Source organism: Lissotriton vulgaris, chromosome 5 (genome assembly GCF_964263255.1).
Source record: "Lissotriton vulgaris chromosome 5, aLisVul1.2, whole genome shotgun sequence".
NCBI lineage: Eukaryota > Metazoa > Chordata > Amphibia > Caudata > Salamandridae > Lissotriton > Lissotriton vulgaris.
This window is the reverse complement of record NC_141693.1, coordinates 685,189,830-685,211,954: the sequence shown is the minus strand read 5'-3', so window position 1 is coordinate 685,211,954 and position 22,125 is coordinate 685,189,830. Positions and strand designations below refer to the sequence as shown.

The window sequence follows — 22,125 nt, the reverse complement described above, 5'->3', positions numbered from 1 at the left end:
AGATAGATAGAAATGTAGAGCAAAAATGGTGCTCAAATTAAGCCATATGCAATGAGCAAGGTTGCTGGTCTAGATTTTAATAGACATGGAAAAGGTTACTTTTACTTTACACTATAAGATAAGGTCTAGATCCCTGGGACTCTATGGTCCAGTGGAAGGCTAGAGTAGCCGAAACGCGTAGGCCGTCCGTTTTTTGATGCGCTGCATCCTGCACATGGTGTGTGAATAAAGAAATATTTGAAAAAATCTACTTACTGCTGCTGTGCTGTGACTTCTGCCGACGAGTGGGGGGCAAGGAGAATCCAGAAATATATATATATATATATATATATATATATATATATATATATATATATATATATATATATATATATGTATTAAACTGTATATACTATGGAATAGACTTGCTTCACATGACATCTTCGTAAAAGTGATTAAGATCGGTTTCAATGAGTTCTTAGAGGGACAGGGCATTTAAAGGCTCTACATTTATTTGCAATAAGTACTAACATTGTTTCCTTCATCATGATATTTTGGGGGTTACAAGCAAAGTTTTGTTTTCAAGTACGCTCGCTAGTACTTTCTACGGGGGTGGGGCGTTCCTTGTAGCATATCACTACTTGGTACTGAACATTCTTCCAACTAAAAAGAATACAGGTCAAACGACATTGCATTTTCTTCCAATCATGCAAATAATACCATATTTCGCGTCTTCTAGTGGACAGTTAAAATGCAGTCCAATCTGCAAATAAGGACTAATATTTTATGAATTTAGACTAGACGTCTAAAATGAACCTATGTTGTGAAACGCCTTAAAGACAGTTGTCAGACAAATATTTCAGTTATGAATAGCACAAGATGCCTGCTTCAGTTACTCATAGTCCTGCTGCTGCAAGAGCTCTGGGCCTCTTCTGCGTGCTGTGAGGCAATCAGCCCATTCAGGGAGGCACAAGATGGGTAGGTGACAATGAGTAAAAGGAATTAGCCATCGTACTTAATACACTTTAATAAGACTCAACGCAGAAAACATTTCTTCACGTGATGTCAATGTAGCAGATTCTGTAGCCTTAGAGAGTTTAAGGAGTGTGCACATTAAAGAGAGTAATTTAATACATCTTCTCAATGTTGTTGTTATTAGATGGCACTCGGTAGAGTATATAAAGCTGCTGTGGAAGTGGGACCTGCTGTCAGCAGCTGTCTGTGCAGGTGGGGCTATGTCGACAGACAACGGAATAGGAATTATTTATTTAATTTTACCTATTCCGTCGTCTGTCTACTCCTTCCACACCACACCACCCGCGACCTCACTGTGCTTACCTGCACGGACCGCCGCTGGCCGCTGTGGTGATCCATCTTCTTTGAGTGTTATGAGTTTAAAGAAAGTATTGGGTGGGTGAATTCAATGTACTAGCTCCTGTACTGATGTGAGCAGTTGGGGGATTGATGATCTTAGGTATCTCAGTGGCTGGATGGGCACTACCAATCAATGGGAACAGTGGCATGACTAGTGACAAGGTGTGAGAGACAAATCTAGGCATATTCTGAGGTTGCATTGTGAGCAAAATGAAAAGATGGACTGAGACATGGCCCTGAGTAATTATCAGTGGCAGAGATTCCTTTAAGCATTCTAGCCATCAGCTTTTTGTATTCTTCGTTGTGACACCCTACGTATGATGGGTATTCCCAGTCATTGTGTCTTGTGCTCACTGTGCCACTGAAGCCAAGCTGCATGCGACTAAAGAGGCCCAACCAGTCTAATCTCAGCATGCTTGTGTTGTGGTTCAGAGAGGACCTGGCTTGGCAGTTCATGCTGGACTGTGTATACTGAAGCAGGAACAAGGATGATTTACATTTGCCTGGGTCTAATCTGAGGTGGCAGCGTTAAGAATAAAAAGGGTGGACTCAGATGCGGCCCGTATCATTTCCAGGAGCTGTGATTAATACAAGTATTCATCCATCACTTTTTTGTATTATTCATCAAATTGACTGACAGGCTGGAAAGTTTTACATTTAAAGCTGGGCTCAAGATACTCTTAGGAACTTTAAGACTAGATCTGACACCATCCCAGATTTATGGCATCGAAGAGGGAGGTTTGAAGCATGTATGAGATATGATGACACAAATCTTGGATTCTTTAGCATATTTGGTGGATCCGACACCAATTGCTAAGCAATCAATTGCAAAGAGCTTCCAATTAGAGAGCACTACGTGTGCCTCTTCCCCACTTAGACCTGGCACCCCCACAGACAGCAACCAACAGGACAATGCTGATGAGACTAACCCTGTAGCTTCTGGTCTTCACCCTCTCCCCGACACTGATAGAACACTGATACACCCCGTAGAAACACAAGTACCTTAAGCATGCAGGGACAATATATCTGTTCAAGACTGGGAAGGTTACAAGTTTGGGTTTAGTAATGTTTAATATTGTCCTAAATACGCAACATGTACTGTATCTATGAGACATACATTGGAGCGTTACCACTGAGACTTAAGGCCTCAGAGCCCCAAGATTGGCTCCTGAAAGCCTGGGGAGCTCGAACATGACCGTTTACTATACGGCAAGACAAAATGGTACATAAACTACATATAGTGCTCCTTGAAGAGTTAGCCGTATCATAATTCTGAAATGTTTTAATGTACTATGTACGTTATTATTAAAGATAAAATCAATAAAGAAAAGATTTTAAACAATGAATATAGTCAAATCACTTTAATTCTTAGTAATTGTCATCTCGCCTGTAAAAGATGTGAGCAGCTAAAACAAGTATTATCCACCCCTGTTATCAAGCTCTGTATTTATAAGTTCGAGGCATGTGGGCTGCTGAATTCATATCTGTGCATAGATCGCCGCCTAGTGTTGGGTCCGGATGATTGCACATTGTTGTCCTGGAAGAGTCTTCGAAGTATCACGAGATAGGTGGCTCCTCCCCTGGACTACAGTGCGCATGGGCATCGCCTCCATCCCCAGATTGTTTTTTTCCGCCATTGGGTTCGGATGTGTGTCGGTTCCCTCTGTCGGAACCGATAGTTGTTAACTCTCTTAACTCGAGACCAAAAGGTCTTTAGGCTTGGCGCCGGTATCGTTTTCTTTCGGGTTTTACTGTTTCTTCAGCTCCGAACTCTCGCTGCCCTTCCGCGTGCTGTCGGCGCGGACGGGCCTACACGACGCTCCAGACATGGAACGGACTCCGTTTAAATGGTGCCCGGTGTGCAACTCGAAATACTCGCACCTCGACGTGCACCCAGTGTGCAACACTTGTCTGTCGCCGGACCACGACGAGGCCAGGTGTATGGCCTGCTCCAGGTTCCGGTGCAAGAAGACCCTCAAGATTCGTCGGGCTGCGAGACTCCAGGCCCAGATGTCTGCGCCCCCGCCGGACGACATCTTCGAAGAAGACGTTGGAGGCGACAATGTCCAACAGGTTTCGGACTCTAGCCCTGCGTCCGAGGGGGATGCCTACGACGCAGGAGACGAGGAGTTTGACGAAGCCGGCGACGAGGTAGGGGACGACGATGGGGCCATTGCCACCGTGGGGGATAGCTCGGAGGAAGAGCATCCCCGAACTGACTCAGGGGTCGACCCCCTTCCTGCGGCCCAGGTCGAGGGATCGCCTTCGGGCCTTACCCAAGACCCCGTTCTTAGTCCAGCAGCCCCGCCTACGGGCCCGGCCACGGACATTTTAGAGGTGCCACTCACGTTTCCGAAAACGAAAGTGAAGCCTTCGGGATCGACACCTCCGGTTTCAAAACCGAAAGTGAAAGCGGTACAGAAGGCTCTGGAGGCGTCAAAGTCTAAGAAATTCAAAATGGCCGACATGGAGAGTCCCGCCAAGATGGCCGACCCGAGGGCCTCAGGGTCGGTGCCGAAGGCGAAGTCGTCCGACGCGGCTGCGTCGGCGCCGAAGATGGTCGCGGTCGATGACCCGAAGAAGGCTTCAAAGAAGCGTCAAGGCGATCCCAAGGCTCTGGCTTCGCCGGCTCCGGCCGTCGGAGCCAAGGACGGTGACGCGTCGACTCCGAAGACGGTGCCTCTCGCCGACACCACTCCCAAGTCGGGGAAATCGCACGAGGCGGTCAATCCCTCTCCAGCCCTTTCGAAGAAGGTCGAGGAGTCCCTGCAACGGATTCGGAAGGTCGCGGTGCTTCCCGAACCTGAAGATGGGGTGTCGAAGCCCGCGCTGAAGCCGTCGAAGGCACAAACGCCTATCCGCTTCACCCTGCCGCCGAAGTCGACGCCGAAGGCCTTCGCTTCGAAGCATGGGGCTGGTGTGCCCTCGAAGGAGGTGTTGACGCCCAAAGCGTCTCCAGTGGTGTCTAAGCCTCGGCTCCAGCCACTTGCGGAGGAAGAGCGTCGTGAGGTCATCATAGACGCCAATACCGGGAAACTGTCCCTCCTCAAAAGAAAAATCACCACGGAGCCGGTGTTGGAACATTTTCGCATTCCTCTCAAAAACAAGAAGGACTCTGCGGGTACTTCAGCACCTTTGGCACCGGCGTCTCCAAGAGACCTGCCGCGTTCACCAACTCACTCCAACGCGGGAGATGGTGACGAGGAGGAGGTCGAGTACAACTATCCGGCGTACTCGGATCCGGAGGAGGAACATGAACCTTGGTCTGCCGGAGGCGACCCTGAGGACCAGCAGTCGGGTCAAGAACCGCAACTCTTTGCGGCGAAAACTTCGCCAACGGAGGACTCTGCAGCCTTCAACGCTTTGATCGAGAGAGCTGCAGCTAACCATGATATCGAGCTGCACTCCGATCCTGTGGATGTGGACTTTTAATTTGACACTTTCTCTGTGGCCGAAAAGTCAATCAAAACTTTGCCAATGCTCAAGGGAGTGCTCAAGCACGCGCAGGAGGTCTTCAAGGAGCCCACTCGGGCACGTGTCATCAATCCACGCATTGATAAGAAATATAAGGCAGCGCCCTCGGATCCAACATATATCAAGGGACACTTGCCACTGGACTCTTTGGTTGTATCCAACGCTCGCAAGAGGGCGAACTCACAGACAACAGGTGACGCTCCTCCCCCAGACAAAGAGTCAAAAATATTTGAGGCCTCAGGGAAACGGATTGCTGCACAGGCAGCTAACATTTGGCGCATCTCAAACACGCAGGCCCTACTTGCACGCTACGATAGGGTTCATTACGACACCCTAGAAGCACTGCTGCAGCACTTGCCTGACCAGTACAAGGAGGCAGGGGAAATGTTAATTCAAGAGGGAAAGCTCATCACAAACGCTTCCATCAAATGTGCGCTAGATGTGGCTGATACAGCCTCCAGGGCAATCAACACTAGTGTGTTGCTCAGAAGACATGCATGGCTTAGGATTTCAGGGTTTAAACCTGATATACAAACGACCATCCTGAACCAGACGGTTAATCCTGACCATTTGTTTGGCCCTGAGGTTGATGCGACGCTTGAAAAAATGAAAAAAGATACAGACACTGCTAAGTCTATGGGGGCCCTCCAGTCTCAGCAGTTTCGGGGGGGTTCCTTTCGCCGCTCCAATACCAGAGGCACCTCAAGGGGTCAGGCATCGCAATCCACCCAGTACTACAAGGGCAATACCCAAACCTCATACACCAACAAGGGTAGAGGTGGCTACAGAGGCAACAATGTCAAGGGCAGGGGACGTGGAAACAACAGCTCCAGGTCCACCGCCGCCAACAAGCAGTGACGTCTTGTCACTGCCCCCCGACCACATAACACCGGTCGGGGGGAGACTCCAGCAGTTCCTGCCCGTGTGGAGATCCATCACCACGGACAGGTGGGTCAAATCTCTTGTCCAGTATGGTTACTGTCTGGAACTTACTTCCACTCCACAAAACATACCTCCAAGAAGCCGTCCTATGTCCGGCGAGCACTTGCACTTGTTGCAGCAGGAAGTTCAGGTCATGCTGCAAAAAGGGGCAATAGAGCTCGTCCCACTACAAGAAAGGGGAACAGGGGTTTACTCTCTGTATTTTTTAATCCCCAAAAAGGACGGATCTCTCAGGCCCATCCTGGACCTCAGGCCCCTCAACCGGTACATTCTCTCGGAGCACTTCCATATGCTCACGTTACAGCAGGTACTCCCTCTGCTTCAGCAGGGGGACTTCCTGGCTACGCTGGATCTAAAGGATGCATACTTTCATATCCCCCTGCATCCTTCCCACAGGAAGTATCTCAGATTCACGATTCAAGACCAGCACTACCAGTTCAGGGTTCTGCCGTTCGGGGTCACCACAGCGCCAAGGGTTTTTACAAAGTGCCTGGCGACTGTGGCGGCGCATCTACGACGCCAGAACGTCCACGTCTACCCTTATCTGGACGACTGGCTCATTCAGGCAAAAACAGAACAGCAGTGCGGCGACCACGTGTCCCGCACCATTCATCTCCTGCACGATCTGGGATTCTCTCTGAACTACCCGAAATCCCATCTCCAGCCCGCCCATGTACGACAGTATCTGGGCGCGACGATAAACACTCTGGCGGCCACTGCGCAGCCAAATTCAGTGAGAATCGCCAGTATGCAAACGCTGATCCAACGATTCAGGCCTCAACACTCGCTTCCAGCGAAGGTGTTCATGCAGTTGATAGGCATGATGGCCTCCCGCATCTCCATTGTCCCGCACGCGAGACTACATATGCGTCCGCTTCAGGAGTGCCTAGCACGTCAGTGGACTCAGGCTCATGGGCAACTGACAGACCTAGTGTTGGTGAGCTGTCGGGCATACAACTCTCTGCATTGGTGGAATCCACAAAACCTTTGCAAGGGCCGACCATTCCAAGAGCCTGTGCCACAGATTATCCTGAAAACAGACGCCTCTCCCCAGGGATGGGGAGCTCATGTACTCCACTACACGGTGCAGGGACTATGGACACTACAGCAAAGGAAGATGCACATCAACATTTTGGAACTGATGGCAATCTTCATGGCCTTGAAGGCATTCAAAGTACATCTGTGCAACAAGGTCGTGTTGATCCAGACGGACAACATGACGGCCATGTACTACATTCAGAAGCAGGGAGGCACACACTCTCCGCAGCTGTCTCATCTGGCTCAGAGCATGTGGAAGTGGGCCATTCAGAGGAACATCTTCCTCATGGCAGAGCATCTCCCGGGCAAGGACAACCAGATGGCGGACCTGCTCAGCAGGCACAGCCATCAAATGCACGAGTGGGAGATACATCCATCAGTACTCCAGCCGTACTTCCAAAGGTGGGGTCATCCAGAGAAAGACCTGTTCGCCACAAAGGAGAACGCAAAATGCCAAAGCTTCGCCGCCAGATTCCCACACCCGCAATCACAGGGCAATGCAATGTGGATGAACTGGTCAGGCAGATTTGCGTACGCTTTTCCCCCAGCACCTCTGATACCGCTGGTGGCACGCAAACTCAGGCAACACTCTATGACTCTCATCCTGGTTGCTCCAACGTGGGCTCGCCAACCGTGGTACACCACGTTTCTGGAACTCTCCGTGGTACCGCATCAAAGGCTTCATCTCACCCCCAGCCTTCTGACGCAGAGCCATGGCGACATTCAGCACCCAGATCCGCAACAGCTCAACCTGGCGATCTGGCTCCTGAAGTCCTAGAGTTTGGCTACCTCAACCTTCCCCCCGATTGCATGGACATCATTCGGGAGGCAAGGAAGCCCACTACTAGAGCTTGCTATGCAGCTAAATGGAAGCGTTTTGTCATTTACTGTGTAAACCACGACATTGACCCGCTAGATGCTTCCATTCAGAATATCATTTGTTACCTGTTTCACCTGTACCAATGCAATTTGGCGTATTCTTCCATCCGCATTCATTTGTCTGCGATGGCAGCATACCTCCAGAATAGGCAACACCTATCACTCTTTAAGGTCCCTGCTATCAAGGCTTTTCTGGAAGGACTCAAAAGGGTCATTCCACCACGGACACCACCAGCTCCGGAATGGAACCTCAATGTGGTTCTTACAAGGCTGATGGGTCCTCCCTTTGAGCCACTGCACTCTTGTGAGCTTCAGTTTCTGACTTGGAAGGTGGCTTTCTTAGTGGCAATTACATCACTACGGAGGGTTAGCGAACTGCAGGCGCTCACCATCCAAGAACCTTTCTTCCAAGTACACGCTAACAGGGTGGTGCTCCACACCAACCCTAAATTCTTACCCAAGGTTGTGTCTCAATTCCATATGAACCAGACAATTGAGTTGCCAGTGTTTTTTCAAAACCCAGAATCGCTGGCGGAGCGGATGCTCCACACCCTTGATGTTAAAAGGGCCTTAATGTACTACGTTGACAGGACAAAAGATTTTCGTAAGACCAAGCAACTTTTCGTTGCATTTGCCTCACACCACAAGGGAAACGCTATCTCCAAAGCAGGGATCGCTAGGTGGATTGTGAAATGCATCCAGATCTGTTACGCTAAAGCTAAACGCACTCTCACGATTCCACCGAGAGCCCACTCCACCAGAAAGTTGGGGGCCTCTATGGCTTTCCTAGGTAACATTCCCTTAGAAGATATTTGTAGAGCAGCCACATGGTCTACCACACATACTTTCACTAAACATTACTGTGTAGACGTGCACTCCAAACAGCAGGCTGCTGTTGGTCAGGCTGTTCTCAAGACACTTTTTCAGACTGCTGCAGCTGGCACGGGCGGCCGCCAATAACGGGAGGACTGCTATGTATTCTATGCACAGATATGAATTCAGCAGCCCACATGCCTCGAACTGCAAATGCTACTTACCAGTATGCATCTGTTCTTGGCATGTAGGGCTGCTGACATTCATATCGCCCACCCTCCTCCCCGGCGCCTGTAGCAGCTGCAGTACTCATACACATGTATGTATACATATGCTCATAGCATGGGCATCACTCACACTTCACTCCATCTCTGCCAATGGCTAAAAACAATCTGGGGATGGAGGCGATGCCCATGCGCACTGTAGTCCAGGGGAGGAGCCACCTATCTCGTGATACTTCGAAGACTCTTCCAGGACAACAATGTGCAATCATCCGGACCCAACACTAGGCGGCGATCTATGCACAGATATGAATGTCAGCAGCCCTACATGCCAAGAACAGATGCATACTGGTAAGTAGCATTTGCATTATTTATTTACACGTGTTCCGATATAGCCTCTTATGAAGGTGGAAAAAATATATTCTTTTCCCCTCTCTATGATCAAATAACCTGCCCTTCTCTCCAGTTTCATCCATTATCATACCACTTAGGAAGAAGCCTGGATTGTGCTTTCTGTGGCACCCAAGGCCATCTACTGGAACACTTGGCCAAATTCTGTTGGTGTTTTCTCATATGGTCTTGACTTTTGTAGTGAACACATGGTGAGAATGTTGGTGTTAGAGGTTGGAGTTTACAGTCACATTGGCAGCTCATATGTGCTATCTATTGCAGTTTACTGAAATACTGAATATTTAAATAGAAAGGAGGGCTAAAGGTTACTGACAAATTTAGAGTCTTTCAATGAAATAAACTTAAAGTCCCTCCTTACCAATTGCCTCCAGTATAAGTTTGTAGAACGCCATTGTCTCCCGGTCAAGGTTCACCACAGTTCTGACAACTCCACCTCGAAAGGTTACACTGAACCTTCCATCCTGGTTCCCCGCTGTTGGAAGATTAGGAAAAAAGGACATGTGAGGGAAAAATGAAGTCTGTGGGTGACTGAGATAAAAAGCAGAAAGAAAAACTTAAAACATATGAAATAAATACAAAGTAAAAATGAAGAAAAGGAGAGGGAGATGCAGATGATGGCGAAAGAAAGCAAGCATTTGAGGGAGATCGTGAAAAGGTTTTGCAGTGACAATAATGTGGGAAATTTGAAAGGTAAACAATGTGAGAGTGAGGGAGTGTCTCTGTGAAAGAAAGTTTACTAGAGTGATTCAGAAATCGTGAGAGACCAGGTGTGTAAGATAAGGTGAGTCAAATTAACAAACATTGAGATTGCATGAACGAAGTTGACAACATTTCACATAAAACACAGAAAGCTTGTGCAATAAAGGCTTTATTCAGGCCAGTTGCCCCTGTTGAAGGCACCAGTAAATTGAAATAAACTACATAAACACTGAGTTTGATTTCACATCCTCAATTCTACAGGATTGAACAATGTGATTACTAGTCAAGTCAAGTCAATAAAACTTTATTCGGCCAGATTCTGGCCATAAAAGTAAATTTCGTATAAAAAACACATACATTTTGGAAGTAGTTCAGAGATGTAATTAATAAACACGGTTAAAATGTGTTCACCTTACAACATATTCAAATAGGCACAGGTCATTACTATTAAAGAGCCTGATCTTTCCTCTTACGAATTGCCCCTGATAAAAAAAACTTGCAACCCCATTGCAAACGAGTGGAGAATAAAGCATTTGTAAATAAATCAGTGCTGGTCTTACTTGTGCAAAGTAGCGATCCCTAAAAAGTGGTAGGATATGTTTAGCTCGCAACTCAGTATAAAAACCACAAAAAAACAAAAAATGCAAAAGGTCTTGGTCAGAAAAATTATCACATGCAGATGGTTGCAAGGAGACTAACTTTGCAAAGCCTTGAGGTATAGTTAGGGACCAGTGGATACAATTGAATCTGTATCTCGATAAACGGAAACTATGATGCAGATTATTTACAAACAACCAAAAAGGTTGACATAAAATTCCAGGACTAATAATCATAAAATGTCTACATGTAGATTTCTTAAGTTCATTTGCTTCCCTATCCTGTTGTCTCCTTGTTAAAAATTGTGTTTTATGGCTTTCACATATTCAGGGTGCAGCTTTCTTGGGCAATTGAATAGCTCTGGTTGCCCAAGTGCTGAAAGCTGTCGGGAGACATACTTTAACCAGGGAATATCTGCAGTTCTGTATAACATCATGCAGCCCTCTAAAATACTAGTCACCTGATGCCACTGCAAGGTCAACCTCTCTGGTGTTGATCATCACCATCTTTCTGAGCTTCATTTAATTCCTTTGCTGAAATCTATGAAATGTATTACTTTTATCTTTGATTTGAGATCTTCTTATCTCAGTAGTCCTCCAGGTTTCTCTCTTAAACATCAATTATATTCACTGTAACCTCACTTTATTATCGAAATTATTCATGACTGATATGTACTTTACACAGATTAAGGGATTCATTTACGGTTTGGTGGAGTGGGTGGAACACTTAGATGGCGGTCCTCCCATCCTGCTCTGTTGGAGTTACTGATGGAGCTGCTGTTGACTCTGCCAACAGTAAAACCTGATGGAGCGCTGCATCTGCCACAGGATGGCTATTGAGTGCGAACTACCACCTCAATAGTAATCCTGTGGTATTTCCTCTGCCACAATGACTCTGACAGAGAAAAGGCAGAGTGGCCTCTGAGGGCACAGAGAAAACTCCCAGCGTTTTGAACCACTTGCTTTTTATTCACATAAAATAGACGCCTGCTTGTGAGAACATGCTGAATAATTGGCGTTGGTGCTGTAAATAGAGTTGCAGTGGTGATATCTCTCTTTAAAGGGTTCTGCCATGTGAATGACTTCCTTTACAGCATGGATACCAGGGAGCAGGGATCTCTAAATAGGGTGGATGGTCGTCTTTCAGGGTGGGGGAAGCCATAACTTTCACTACCATGGCAGACCTCTATTCTTGCTGCATGGACTCCCTGATGGGTTACCAGTATCTCCAGTGGGGTTGTCCCTCTGTTGCTTTTTGGTGAACCACCATATTAATCCCTTGGTGGTTTAACAGCGCCACCAGGGTAGTTGGGCTTCTGTCGGTCCTGAATGAACTCAATATATGTCTCTCTTATGGCTTAACTTTGACTCCAATGAGGTGGGCCTTTGGTTGCTGCATGGAGGATTCTGATATATACGTTGCTGGTTCTCACTGATGTACATCTGTGGTGGGTTTTACATATGATACAGTCCTTAATTAAAGATGATAAGTGCCTGCATGCGTTGTTGCGTCTACTCTGCCACTCTGTGCCTTGCTTATGCACAGGGAGATATGCAGCACCGTGCAAATAACTTATCTTCAAACCTCATCCAACATGTCCCAATTAGGCCAAAGTACATCCAACCTCCCTTCAGCCATGCTCTAAGAAGGGTGTCCAGGAACCCAATACAAACCTAAGAGTTTTACGACCTTGTCATGGAAATGATATGCAACATTAATGACACAAAAGGAATAGATACTTACCTGACCACCCAGATAATACTTTGGGTTTCATAAAGGTATGGGAAAGAGAAATACAAATACCACTTAAGTACAATACAATAGTATTGTACTATCCAAGTATGTTCTGCCCAAATTATCTTACACCGATAAACTCTCAGTAGGTAAAAGTCCTAGTAAAACCTAACTGACAATTGAACTAGGTTTTTCACGATATACCTATATTGTTATTTATCTCTTATCTTTAACAGCAGGACTGGTGTTCTGTGAAAGCACTACTATCCAAGCTATCTGCTGTAGCACTACTTCATCTTTAAATGTACAACTTTTTTATTCAGTATAAATGATGCAATCATAATTTCTTCAACAATATGTCTACACTATCACTATGCATCTTTAATGTAACACACTATTATGCAGTGTACTTCTATACTGTGCTTTTTCATCCTCTTATTTAAACTAATGTTAATTGTTATTAGTCTATACTGCTTAGTTTGCATCCTAGTTTCTGCTGAAGCCAATTTGAATTTTAGGTACTTCTTGCACAAATTACAACTATAAAATACATTTGAATGCAATCCTGAAATTTATACCAGACCTCTTGAAACATACAATGCATGTCCACTACGAAGATGTAGTCTTATGTATTGTTATGTACTGTTATTTGCAATTATAGCTCTGACCACCATTGTCATGGAATTGCTCTTTCTAATGCCACTTGGAAGAATATAAATCGAATGGGTCTAGTGTTTGCTGGTGTTTGATTCTGTGACACTGGTAGAGAGGGTGTTTAATAATTAGTTTATACGTGTGTGTAGATTTTTGTGAATGTAAAGTGCATTTCAGTTTGGTAGATTATTGCCGAGTTTTGTGTCTTTGTTGTGTGGCTGGGTCAGAGAAATCGTGCATTTTTAATTTTGTCCACTGCCTGGTCGGATTAAAGTGTTCTCAATCTATTCATCACAACCTGGTAGGAAATGATGAATAAAATAGAGTTTTAATCAGTGAAACACTACCTCTCATAAGTAGACGTTCATTATAAAGCTTCATTATACAGTCATCAGCTCCAAGTAAGCACTATGCAACTTCCACCAAGGCCACTCAGTGAAACTGTTGAAAGTGAACTAACATGCTTTTCAATCTATACCAATCAGTCACGCTTCTCATGAATAATTGACCATATAAATTTAGAACGATATGATGGAGCCTAAATATCATGAATAAATTGATGAACCGACCTGCTATTTAAAAATGTAGTATCCGGTCGAACATTTGTTTGCTGGTTACATGTTAAATATCAAACTGGTGGTGCTTGCACCAGTGTAGTTACAATTAGACCAGGCTTTCCACAGGAAAGGCATTTTTTGTTTCTTGAATACGTTTAGTGCCGTTTGAAAATCTGGCCAAAACTTTCCAAAAAAAGAGTATCCACTGCGGCTCCTTCATCGAAAGTTTAATTCTGAGCCGACAAAAGGGGTCTAACAGAAAGAGAGTTCCCAAAAATGTGAATTCCCTTTTAAATTCCGATAGGAAAGTTTGCTCACCTACATAGACATAAATCAGCTTGATGGTATTACACCAAATTTGGCACAAAGTTGGAAATTTACTCAAATGTGTCCTTTTTTTGTAAATTGGTGCAAAGCTGGTCAGCTGTTTTCGAGAAATTAGTATTTAAAGATGAGGTTAGGTTGGATTGGGCATGAACGGGTTGATCCTGAGAAAAAATTAGAGCTATCTGAACAGTTGGTACCCGAAGAGTGAAGGGGTACTCCTGAAGTACGAAAAGTAGATAATAGCTCCTTCTGATTGGCTAGGGCATCTTTTTTGCCTTTTGGCCACTGCGGTAGTTGAAAAATCTGATTAGATGGCTGCAATATGTGGGAAAATCTTACGGCCACCATGACAGAACTAGGGGGACCAGTCATAAGGTCCTGAGAAAGTACACAAAATAGGTATTTTTGGTTACAGGAAGAGTGGTTACAGCTGCTGGTTTGGCCACCTGTGGGAGGTTGGTGTAAAGCCTGGCTGAAGGCCAGCTCCTTTGGCCAACCACTTTCTGCAAACAGTCGAGGTCAATAGGAGCAAGAGGCTCAGTGTCTAAGGAGGGATAGGTGCACTGCCTGGAAACAAGGCCCTGTGACCAACAATCCTTTGTGTGAGCAAGACCAAATCCCATGTGCAGCAGGAGCAGTCTGCCCAAAGAAGGTTGGGTACAACGCTTGGCCAGAAAGCCTGTGCTGCCCTCCGCCAAAGATCGTGAATAGTGGGCGAGGCTACCACCCTGAGGATGTTGGGCCAATGAGTTGATTAGAGGCTATGCCCTCTGGGCAACTTCCTGCTGAGCTTGTCCAAAGGCCATGAGCAGCACAGGTGTTGGCTGCATGTTCTCTGAGGGAAATAGGCATCTCCTCAACTTATAAAAAGAAAATCACAGAAATTCACTGTAAAAGCAAGGTTAAAGTGACATTAAAACTAGGTACTGTAATAGTAGTAAGATGTTATGTAAAAAGATAAAGTGACATTTTATGAAAAAACTAAGATTAAGTTGATGTTATAGTTAGGTGTTTGAAATTAGATAAGAATTACCATCTGAAAACGGAAAAAAATATTGAAATTTGATAGTTATAATTTAGTGAACTAACTATAGCGTAGGCCCTTGCCATACACTGCTTATGACCTTACATGTTACGTCACTCATTACATGTTAAATTACATCACTGATGACATCAGCGATGACATCTAAAATTACATTATTGATGATATCACTGATAACATCACCCAATGATTAGCACATTGTGCTATTGGGTATGTGGCTGGAAGTAATTCAACAAGCTACATGCGTGCCTAATTTTCTACCAACAATCAAGTTAAACTAGACATTATCTTTGACAACGTGCTGGGCATGCAGCATTGGTTAACTCGCCCACAGAAAATGCCTCCATAGACTTTAATAAGGTCATCCTCTTTTGAACACCCCCCAAAAAAAGAGCTTGTCTATTCATATTAAGGTGATCGCCCTCTTAAATATTTCACAGGGCCCTCAATGTTAAGTTGAGAGGCAGACAGGTATGCATTAGACACAAACACCTTCAATCTGGCCCTATAAACAACTCTCTATATTTTGGTAAACTACAACTACAGACCAGTTGCGGCTGGTGTCAGGGGAATGTGGTGGCCAGGGGTAGGAGGGGGAAAAAACAAAAAACAAATAAACAAAAAACACTTACCTGAATTCCGCCACATCGCCGCATCGTCCCTCTTCTGGGTTGGCTGCAGGCATAGACTCCCAGCCTGCCCAGCAGCCAACCCTGACTCACTCTCATGTGGTCCTACTCAACGTAGGTGTTTTTTAGATTTTCAATAGTATACGGAAATGGTGTGTGCCTTCCTTCGTTGTGTAAATGCCAGAGACTTGCAAAGCATAAACTCTTCAATCATACACCGTCAAATTCGACATGGCTTTTCAGACACACACTGCTCATGTTCACTGTATTATCACAGAATTAAAGCAGATCATTTCTGACCCAACCTTTGGGAGACCGCATGACATAATCAGAGATCCAGTTGTCACTTCCCCACCCACATCGCAGGTCACACACTCGACCCTATCTTCACCTCCAGCAAATATGTCTCCTTCAGCCACACCACAGCTCTCCTCTGGACTGACCACAGCTGCGTTCACTTTACCTACAACAAGCCCACATCCAACAACCACCCCCTACCCACTCTGCAAAGAAACTGGAACAAAATCACCATCGACCAGATCTCCTCATCGCTTCTTCAAAACCCCCCAGCCCACTCCTCAAACCCAGACCAAGCAGCCACCAACCTCACCCAATGGTTATCCAACAGCGCCGACATCCTAGCACCACTGAAAAAACGACAAATCAAACTAGGCAGCAAGAAGGCCTCCTGGTTCAACGAGGATCTTAAGAAATCCAAGAAACTCTGTCGCTCCCTTGAGAAGGCCTGGAAAAAAGACCCAACCACCAGCACCAAGGACGCCTTCAAAAACGCCACCCGCATACACCACCAACTGATCCGGACTGCCAAGAAAGCCGCTTTCAAGGACCAACTAGATAACAACGCCCACAACAGCAAGGAATTATTCAACATCGTCAAGGAATTTACCAACCCCTCAGCCAACTCCAACGACATCACCCCCTCTCAAGCCCTCTGCGACTCCCTAGCCTCATTCTTCCACAACAAAATTGCAGACATCCACAACAGCTTCGACAACCGACCCAAAGACCAACCCACCCAACCCCCTGCAGGACCCCCACGCCCCCTGAATATCCTCAATGACTGGAAGCCAATCTCCACTGAGGACACCATCCGTCTGATGAACTCTATCCACTCAGGATCCCCCACAGACCCATGCCCTCACCACATCTTCAACAAAGCAGACTCCATCATAGCACCACACCTTCGAGACGTCATCAAATGCTCCATCAACTCCGCAACCTTCCCGGAAAGCTGGAAACACGCCGAACTAAGCGCCCTTCTGAAAAAACCCACAGCGGACCCCACCGAACTCAAAAACTACCACCCCATCTCGCTCCTTCCTTTCCCGGCCAAAGTCATCGAGAAAGCGGTCAACAACCAGCTCTCCGCATTCCTCGAAACCAACAAATCCCTCGACTCCTCACAATCCGGCTTCCGAGCCAAGCACAGCACTGAAACCGCCCTCATCGCAGCAACAGACGACATTCGAACTCTACTGGACAATGGAGACACAGTCGCCCTCATCCTCCTCGACCTCTCCGCAGCCTTTGACACGGTCTGTCATAGCACCCTTCTACAACGCCTCAGAAACGTCGGAATCCAAGGAAAAGCACTGGAATGGATCACCTCGTTCCTCACCGGAAGAACCCAGAGAGTCCGCCTTCCACCATTCAAGTCCGAGGCCACTGAAGTCATCTGCGGCGTACCACAAGGATCTTCACTCAGCCCCACCCTCTTCAACGTATACATGAGCCCCCTCGCGGTCATCGCACGCCAACACAACCTCAACTTCATCTCCTACGCCGACGACACTCAACTGATCCTATCACTCACCAGAGACCCTAACACTGCCAAAACCAACCTGCATGAAGGAATGAAAGAAGTAGCCGAATGGATGAAGCACAGCCGTTTGAAACTGAACTCAGACAAAACTGAAGTCCTCATCCTAGGCACCTCCCCCTCCGCATGGGATGACTCTTGGTGGCCAGAGGCCCTTGGAAAAGCACCCATCCCGACGGACCACGCACGGAACCTGGGCGTCATCCTAGATTCCTCACTCTCGATGAACAGACAAGTCAACGCCGTTTCTTCATCTTGCTTCAACATTCTTCGCATGCTCAAAAAAACATTTCGCTGGATCCCCACCGAAACTAGAAAAACAGTCACCCACGCTCTGGTCACGAGCCGACTGGACTACGGAATCACCCTCTACGCCGGTACCACCGCAAAACTCCAGAAAAAACTCCAACGCATCCAAAACGCTTCAGCCAGGCTCATATTTGACATCCCGCGCAAAGAACACATCTCCGGTCACCAGAAAAGCCTCCACTGGCTCCCCGTCAATAAGAGGATTACTTTCCTGCTCCTAACCCACGCACACAAAGCACTCTACGAAATTGGACCCGAATGCCTCAACACACGACTGTCCTTCTACACCCCCCCCTCGCCAGCTACGATCCTCCAACCAGGCCCTTGCCACTGTACCTCGCATCAACAAAACAACCATGGGAGGTAGATCCTTCTCCTACCTGGCAGCTAAAACCTGGAACTCACTTCCCACTCACCTTCGCCTTACTCAGAACCACCTAGCATTCAGAAAGCAACTTAAAACGTGGATATTTGACAAGTAAGTCCCCACCCTTCTTCAAGCGCCTTGAGACCCTCTGGGTATGTAGCGCGCTATACAAATTTATTGACTTGACTTGACTTGACTGTTTACTGGAATTATGCCTTTTAACTTACTGTATGTGCTTACAGGCGCAGGCTGTGTTTTTCGGAGAGTAAGTCTCTATGGGCCATATGTATCAATAAAGAGTTTTGCGGTTCTCAAATTGCGATTTTTAGCAAATCGCAATTAGAGAATCGCAAAATGCAATGTATGTAGGGTTTGCTAACATTTTTGCGAATCCTACATATTCCTTATTTGCGAATCGCAAATTAAGATTCACAATTAAGGAATACCTTCCCATTCATTCCTATAGGCTAGGAGGCCAATAGGAATGAATGCAAAGACATTCTCAAATTGCGATTACCTATTAGAGAATCGCAAATTGAGAATGCAATTTCAAGGTTGCAAAGGTGCTAAAAGGACACCTGGTTGCACCCTGAAATATGCATGTGTGTACATTTTGCGCCTGTAAGGGCATGTATGTGCGACATATGGCACTTTTAAAAAATCAAAAAAGTGCTTTTTTAAAGAAAATCGCAAATTACCACCAACTTGAAGTTGGTGGTAATTTGCAAATCCTTAAGGCCAAATAGCAAATTTCTGGTGCTTCCAGAATTGCATTTAAGGAATCACAATTTGCAATTCCTTAATTGCATTTGCAAAATAGATAACCGTAAATTTTGCAATTCTCTATTTTACGATGGCCTTTTGGGATGATACATCCCAAAAGGCTTTTTCCAATTCGCAAATGGGCTGATTCTGAGAATCTGCTCGTTTGCAAACGGGAAAAAGGCTTGATACATATGGCCCTATGTTAGGTATTTTCCGTCAATGCACGCTCAACCCCCAGCCAAGCGTGTAATAGGACCCCTCAGCAATAAAACGGCATCTGGAAAAAATTCCTGCTCTTAACACAAGCATCTGATAAGTGCACTGTTTGAACTGAGGAATGGGAGTACTCAACAAGTGCAGCACCCGAGTATTCATGCCTCTATCCAGCGCTCTATGAAATCCCAGTGAAACTTCTTACAATGCAGCGCATTGGCGCGCCATGGGCCTGTTATGTGGTGGTTAATTTTGCATTTGTAATTTCTTCTTTCAGTAGAAATGCATGAATGCTTGTCTGTATTCAGAATTTTTAAATGTAACAGTACTCTTGGTTTACTAAAAAGGTGACATTTGTATTAAACACAACTACAAAAAGCAATAGTATTTCCTTGATATATTATGGTCAGTTACTGTGGCTTTATGAATTACGGTGAAAACAGTGAATGTCACCAAAGGGACAATTCCCTGGATGGGGTTGGTATTTGCTAACATTTGAATGATAAGAGTTGTAATTTCTATGTGGTGGGTTATTGGTTTCATGGTCTGGTCTAAGAAAGCATCTGAGCAATCTGTATGTTTTTTCAGTTATTTTGTGTAATAAGGTGGAAAGTACCTTCCAGGATGGCATTGCTGTGTACAACCAGACAATCTACAGCAGAACTATTACTACATCGCTGCCTCTTCTTCAAAGTTCCACAGTGAGAAATAAGTCAACTACTACTCTGGCAGGTTTCAGGCTTTGATTCACAAAGAGCCCCAGTACTCGGGCGGAGGCTGCGCACTCGTGATGGGATCTTCACTCTCAGGAGGGAGGCTCCGCAATCGTGGAGGGATCTCTGCAATGGTTACCTGCAGTGTGGAAATCCTGCTCAAGTGCAGAGATCCCACTACGACTCTAGAGCCTCCACTCGGAGTATGGCTGATCTTTGTGAACCAGGCTCTCAGTGTGTGCAGAGTATGGCAATGGTAGAACTGGTCTTTGATTAAGGATTTGTATGAGATAAAGAGGCTGATTCGCAAAGAATTCTCAAACCTTTGTCCACATCAGCTGCGGCCAGTGTAAGTAAGAGCTGTGGGGCAGAGTGTGAAGGAGGGGGGGTTCAACAGATGAGGGAAAATGAATGATTGATATCATTTTCCCTCGTCATCGTGTGTTGAAATCCCCCCCACCCGGCCTCACTGCTCTTACCTGCATGGGCCGCAACTGACCCACATTATGCACAGATGACTTTTGGTAATGCACATACATTCCCTAGTGTGCCTTGAAAGCTGTGCAGTCGAATGGGCAGTAACGGCAGTGCTTCCCGGGCGCTATTAAGTAACGCGTAAAGCTCCTGTTTATGTGTGGCAGTTTCATTTGGACGTTCAGGACGATCGAGGTGTAAAGACTCCTACTTCTTCTTTTATTTGGTATTACAGTTCCAAGTCGTAGGACCTCTGGCTGGAGGTCTGAGATTTATATGTGCAACATATGGTCCTGATGATGGTCCTATGGATTATGTTAACCAACGTGGACCGAAACGTCGACGCTTGACAGCCTTTTTGCTGATGGATGTATCATCATTTGAATTTCTACTGTTTGTATGACAGAAAGTAATTTTTAGAACATGGTATTGGTTTTCTCCGTGTTATTGGCAAAGGTTGTCAAATACTACTATCAATTGATTTTGCAAATGCAGTAGTAGTTTTGTTGCCATATTATACATTATGTGTGAAAAAGAAAAATTACTTCAAAAACAATATTTATATAAGAAAAATAAAGAACAGTTTAATTCTGTCTTTTCCTTGCTTGTTTAAAACTATGGATCGCCTAGGCGACTAATTTACAAATCAAAAACTAATGGTATAACAATTCCTATAGGGACATTTTGTATTTTGTTATTGAAAGCTGTGCCAGCCGCAGGTTTACAGTCGTACGACTGGGGATGAGGCGTGACATTAATCATGGTTGCTATTTCACCAATAAGAAGTTGTATGTGCAATGAAATGGAAACTTGCTCGAAATTAACTTTTTTTTTGTTTTATATTTTCCTCTATCAGAAAAACATATTTGCAGAGGAGAAATTCCTTTCCCTATTCACCGATGAAATTAGGGCTTAACTTTTCCCATTTCAACCTTAGCGAGGGAGGCTCTTCAGCCCTTTACTGGAGCAAGCATCCTGCCATTTCAAAAGTGAGGAAGGATCCGAGAGGAGTTGACAAATGGACACAAACTCACAGAGAAATTAGACAAATAATGATTTAAGTGGAATATGCTAATTTAGTTTGTATTTAAATCTTTTATAGCACTATCACCCCAGTGTAGGGTGTCAGAGAGTTTTACATCACACACAGGCACAATAAATCATACAAATGTGTAAACAATGTACAGGAAATGTTACATAAGATGATGTGGGTTACAGCGTGTAGGAATCACATATCGATCATACTTAAAGACATTGAATGTTAAGAGTGAATGGTCTCAAGAAAAAAAGTCAAGTTATAAGATGCAATCCAGTGATTGTGGTTGTCTGTACTAACAAGACTATATTACTTCTCAAAAGAACCCTTCTTTGCAATCTTAGTATAACAACAGGTTCAGAAAAAGAACAATAAGATTCCTAATCACAAAGTTACCTGTGACTCGTAAAGTTACGTGTGCGGGGTCTCCACACTCGGGGTGGAATATGCGCACTCGGGGTGGAACCCCTGCACTGCAGTGCTCAATGCGGAGATTCTTCCTCGAGTGCAGAGACTCCGCATTCGTAATATTATGAGTCTTAAGTCCCTTTGTGATCGTGCCATAAGGCTCTAAATCCATGACTTACAATTAGCTAACAGCTCCTGGATGCCAGTAAATAGATCACTGTGGTATATTAGAAGGGTTGTAATGAAGTAACAAAATGAATTCAGTGTCAAAAGCAGTAGCCCACTTACCTATCAACATAAAATACAAATCTGTAAAGTGCATGTTACACGATGTGCTTTGAAGCAGGCATAATAACTTTTTGTATGAGACAAAACTGTGGCTGGACGTAACAGAGAACTCTCCAAGAACTACATTAACCATCAGAATTATCTTACTGCTATTAAAATCCCCTCCAAATTACCAGGCACACAAAAGCATCTGCAGAAGGTGTCTTAGCACCGTAAGATATTTTAAATGCAGCATCTTTGTGCCTAATTTATTAAGCAAAAACGGATTTACTGTCACATTTGTCTATGTTGCAGCAGATACAAAAAATGACTACGTTAACTGTCAGACTCTGCTTTGCAAGC

At 45.3% G+C, this 22,125-nt stretch overlaps 1 protein-coding gene across 1 annotated transcript in view; it reads right to left on the bottom strand.

The window, feature by feature from the left end:
• The window catches only part of CDH23 (cadherin related 23), a 2,828,172-nt gene that overhangs the window by 1,056,929 nt on the left and 1,749,118 nt on the right, over positions 1 to 22,125 (bottom strand). Inside the window, exon 26 of the mRNA XM_086919477.1 lies at positions 9,490 to 9,603. Within this exon, the coding sequence (XP_086775603.1) occupies positions 9,490 to 9,603 (114 nt within the window). The remainder of the gene's footprint in view (positions 1 to 9,489; positions 9,604 to 22,125) is intronic.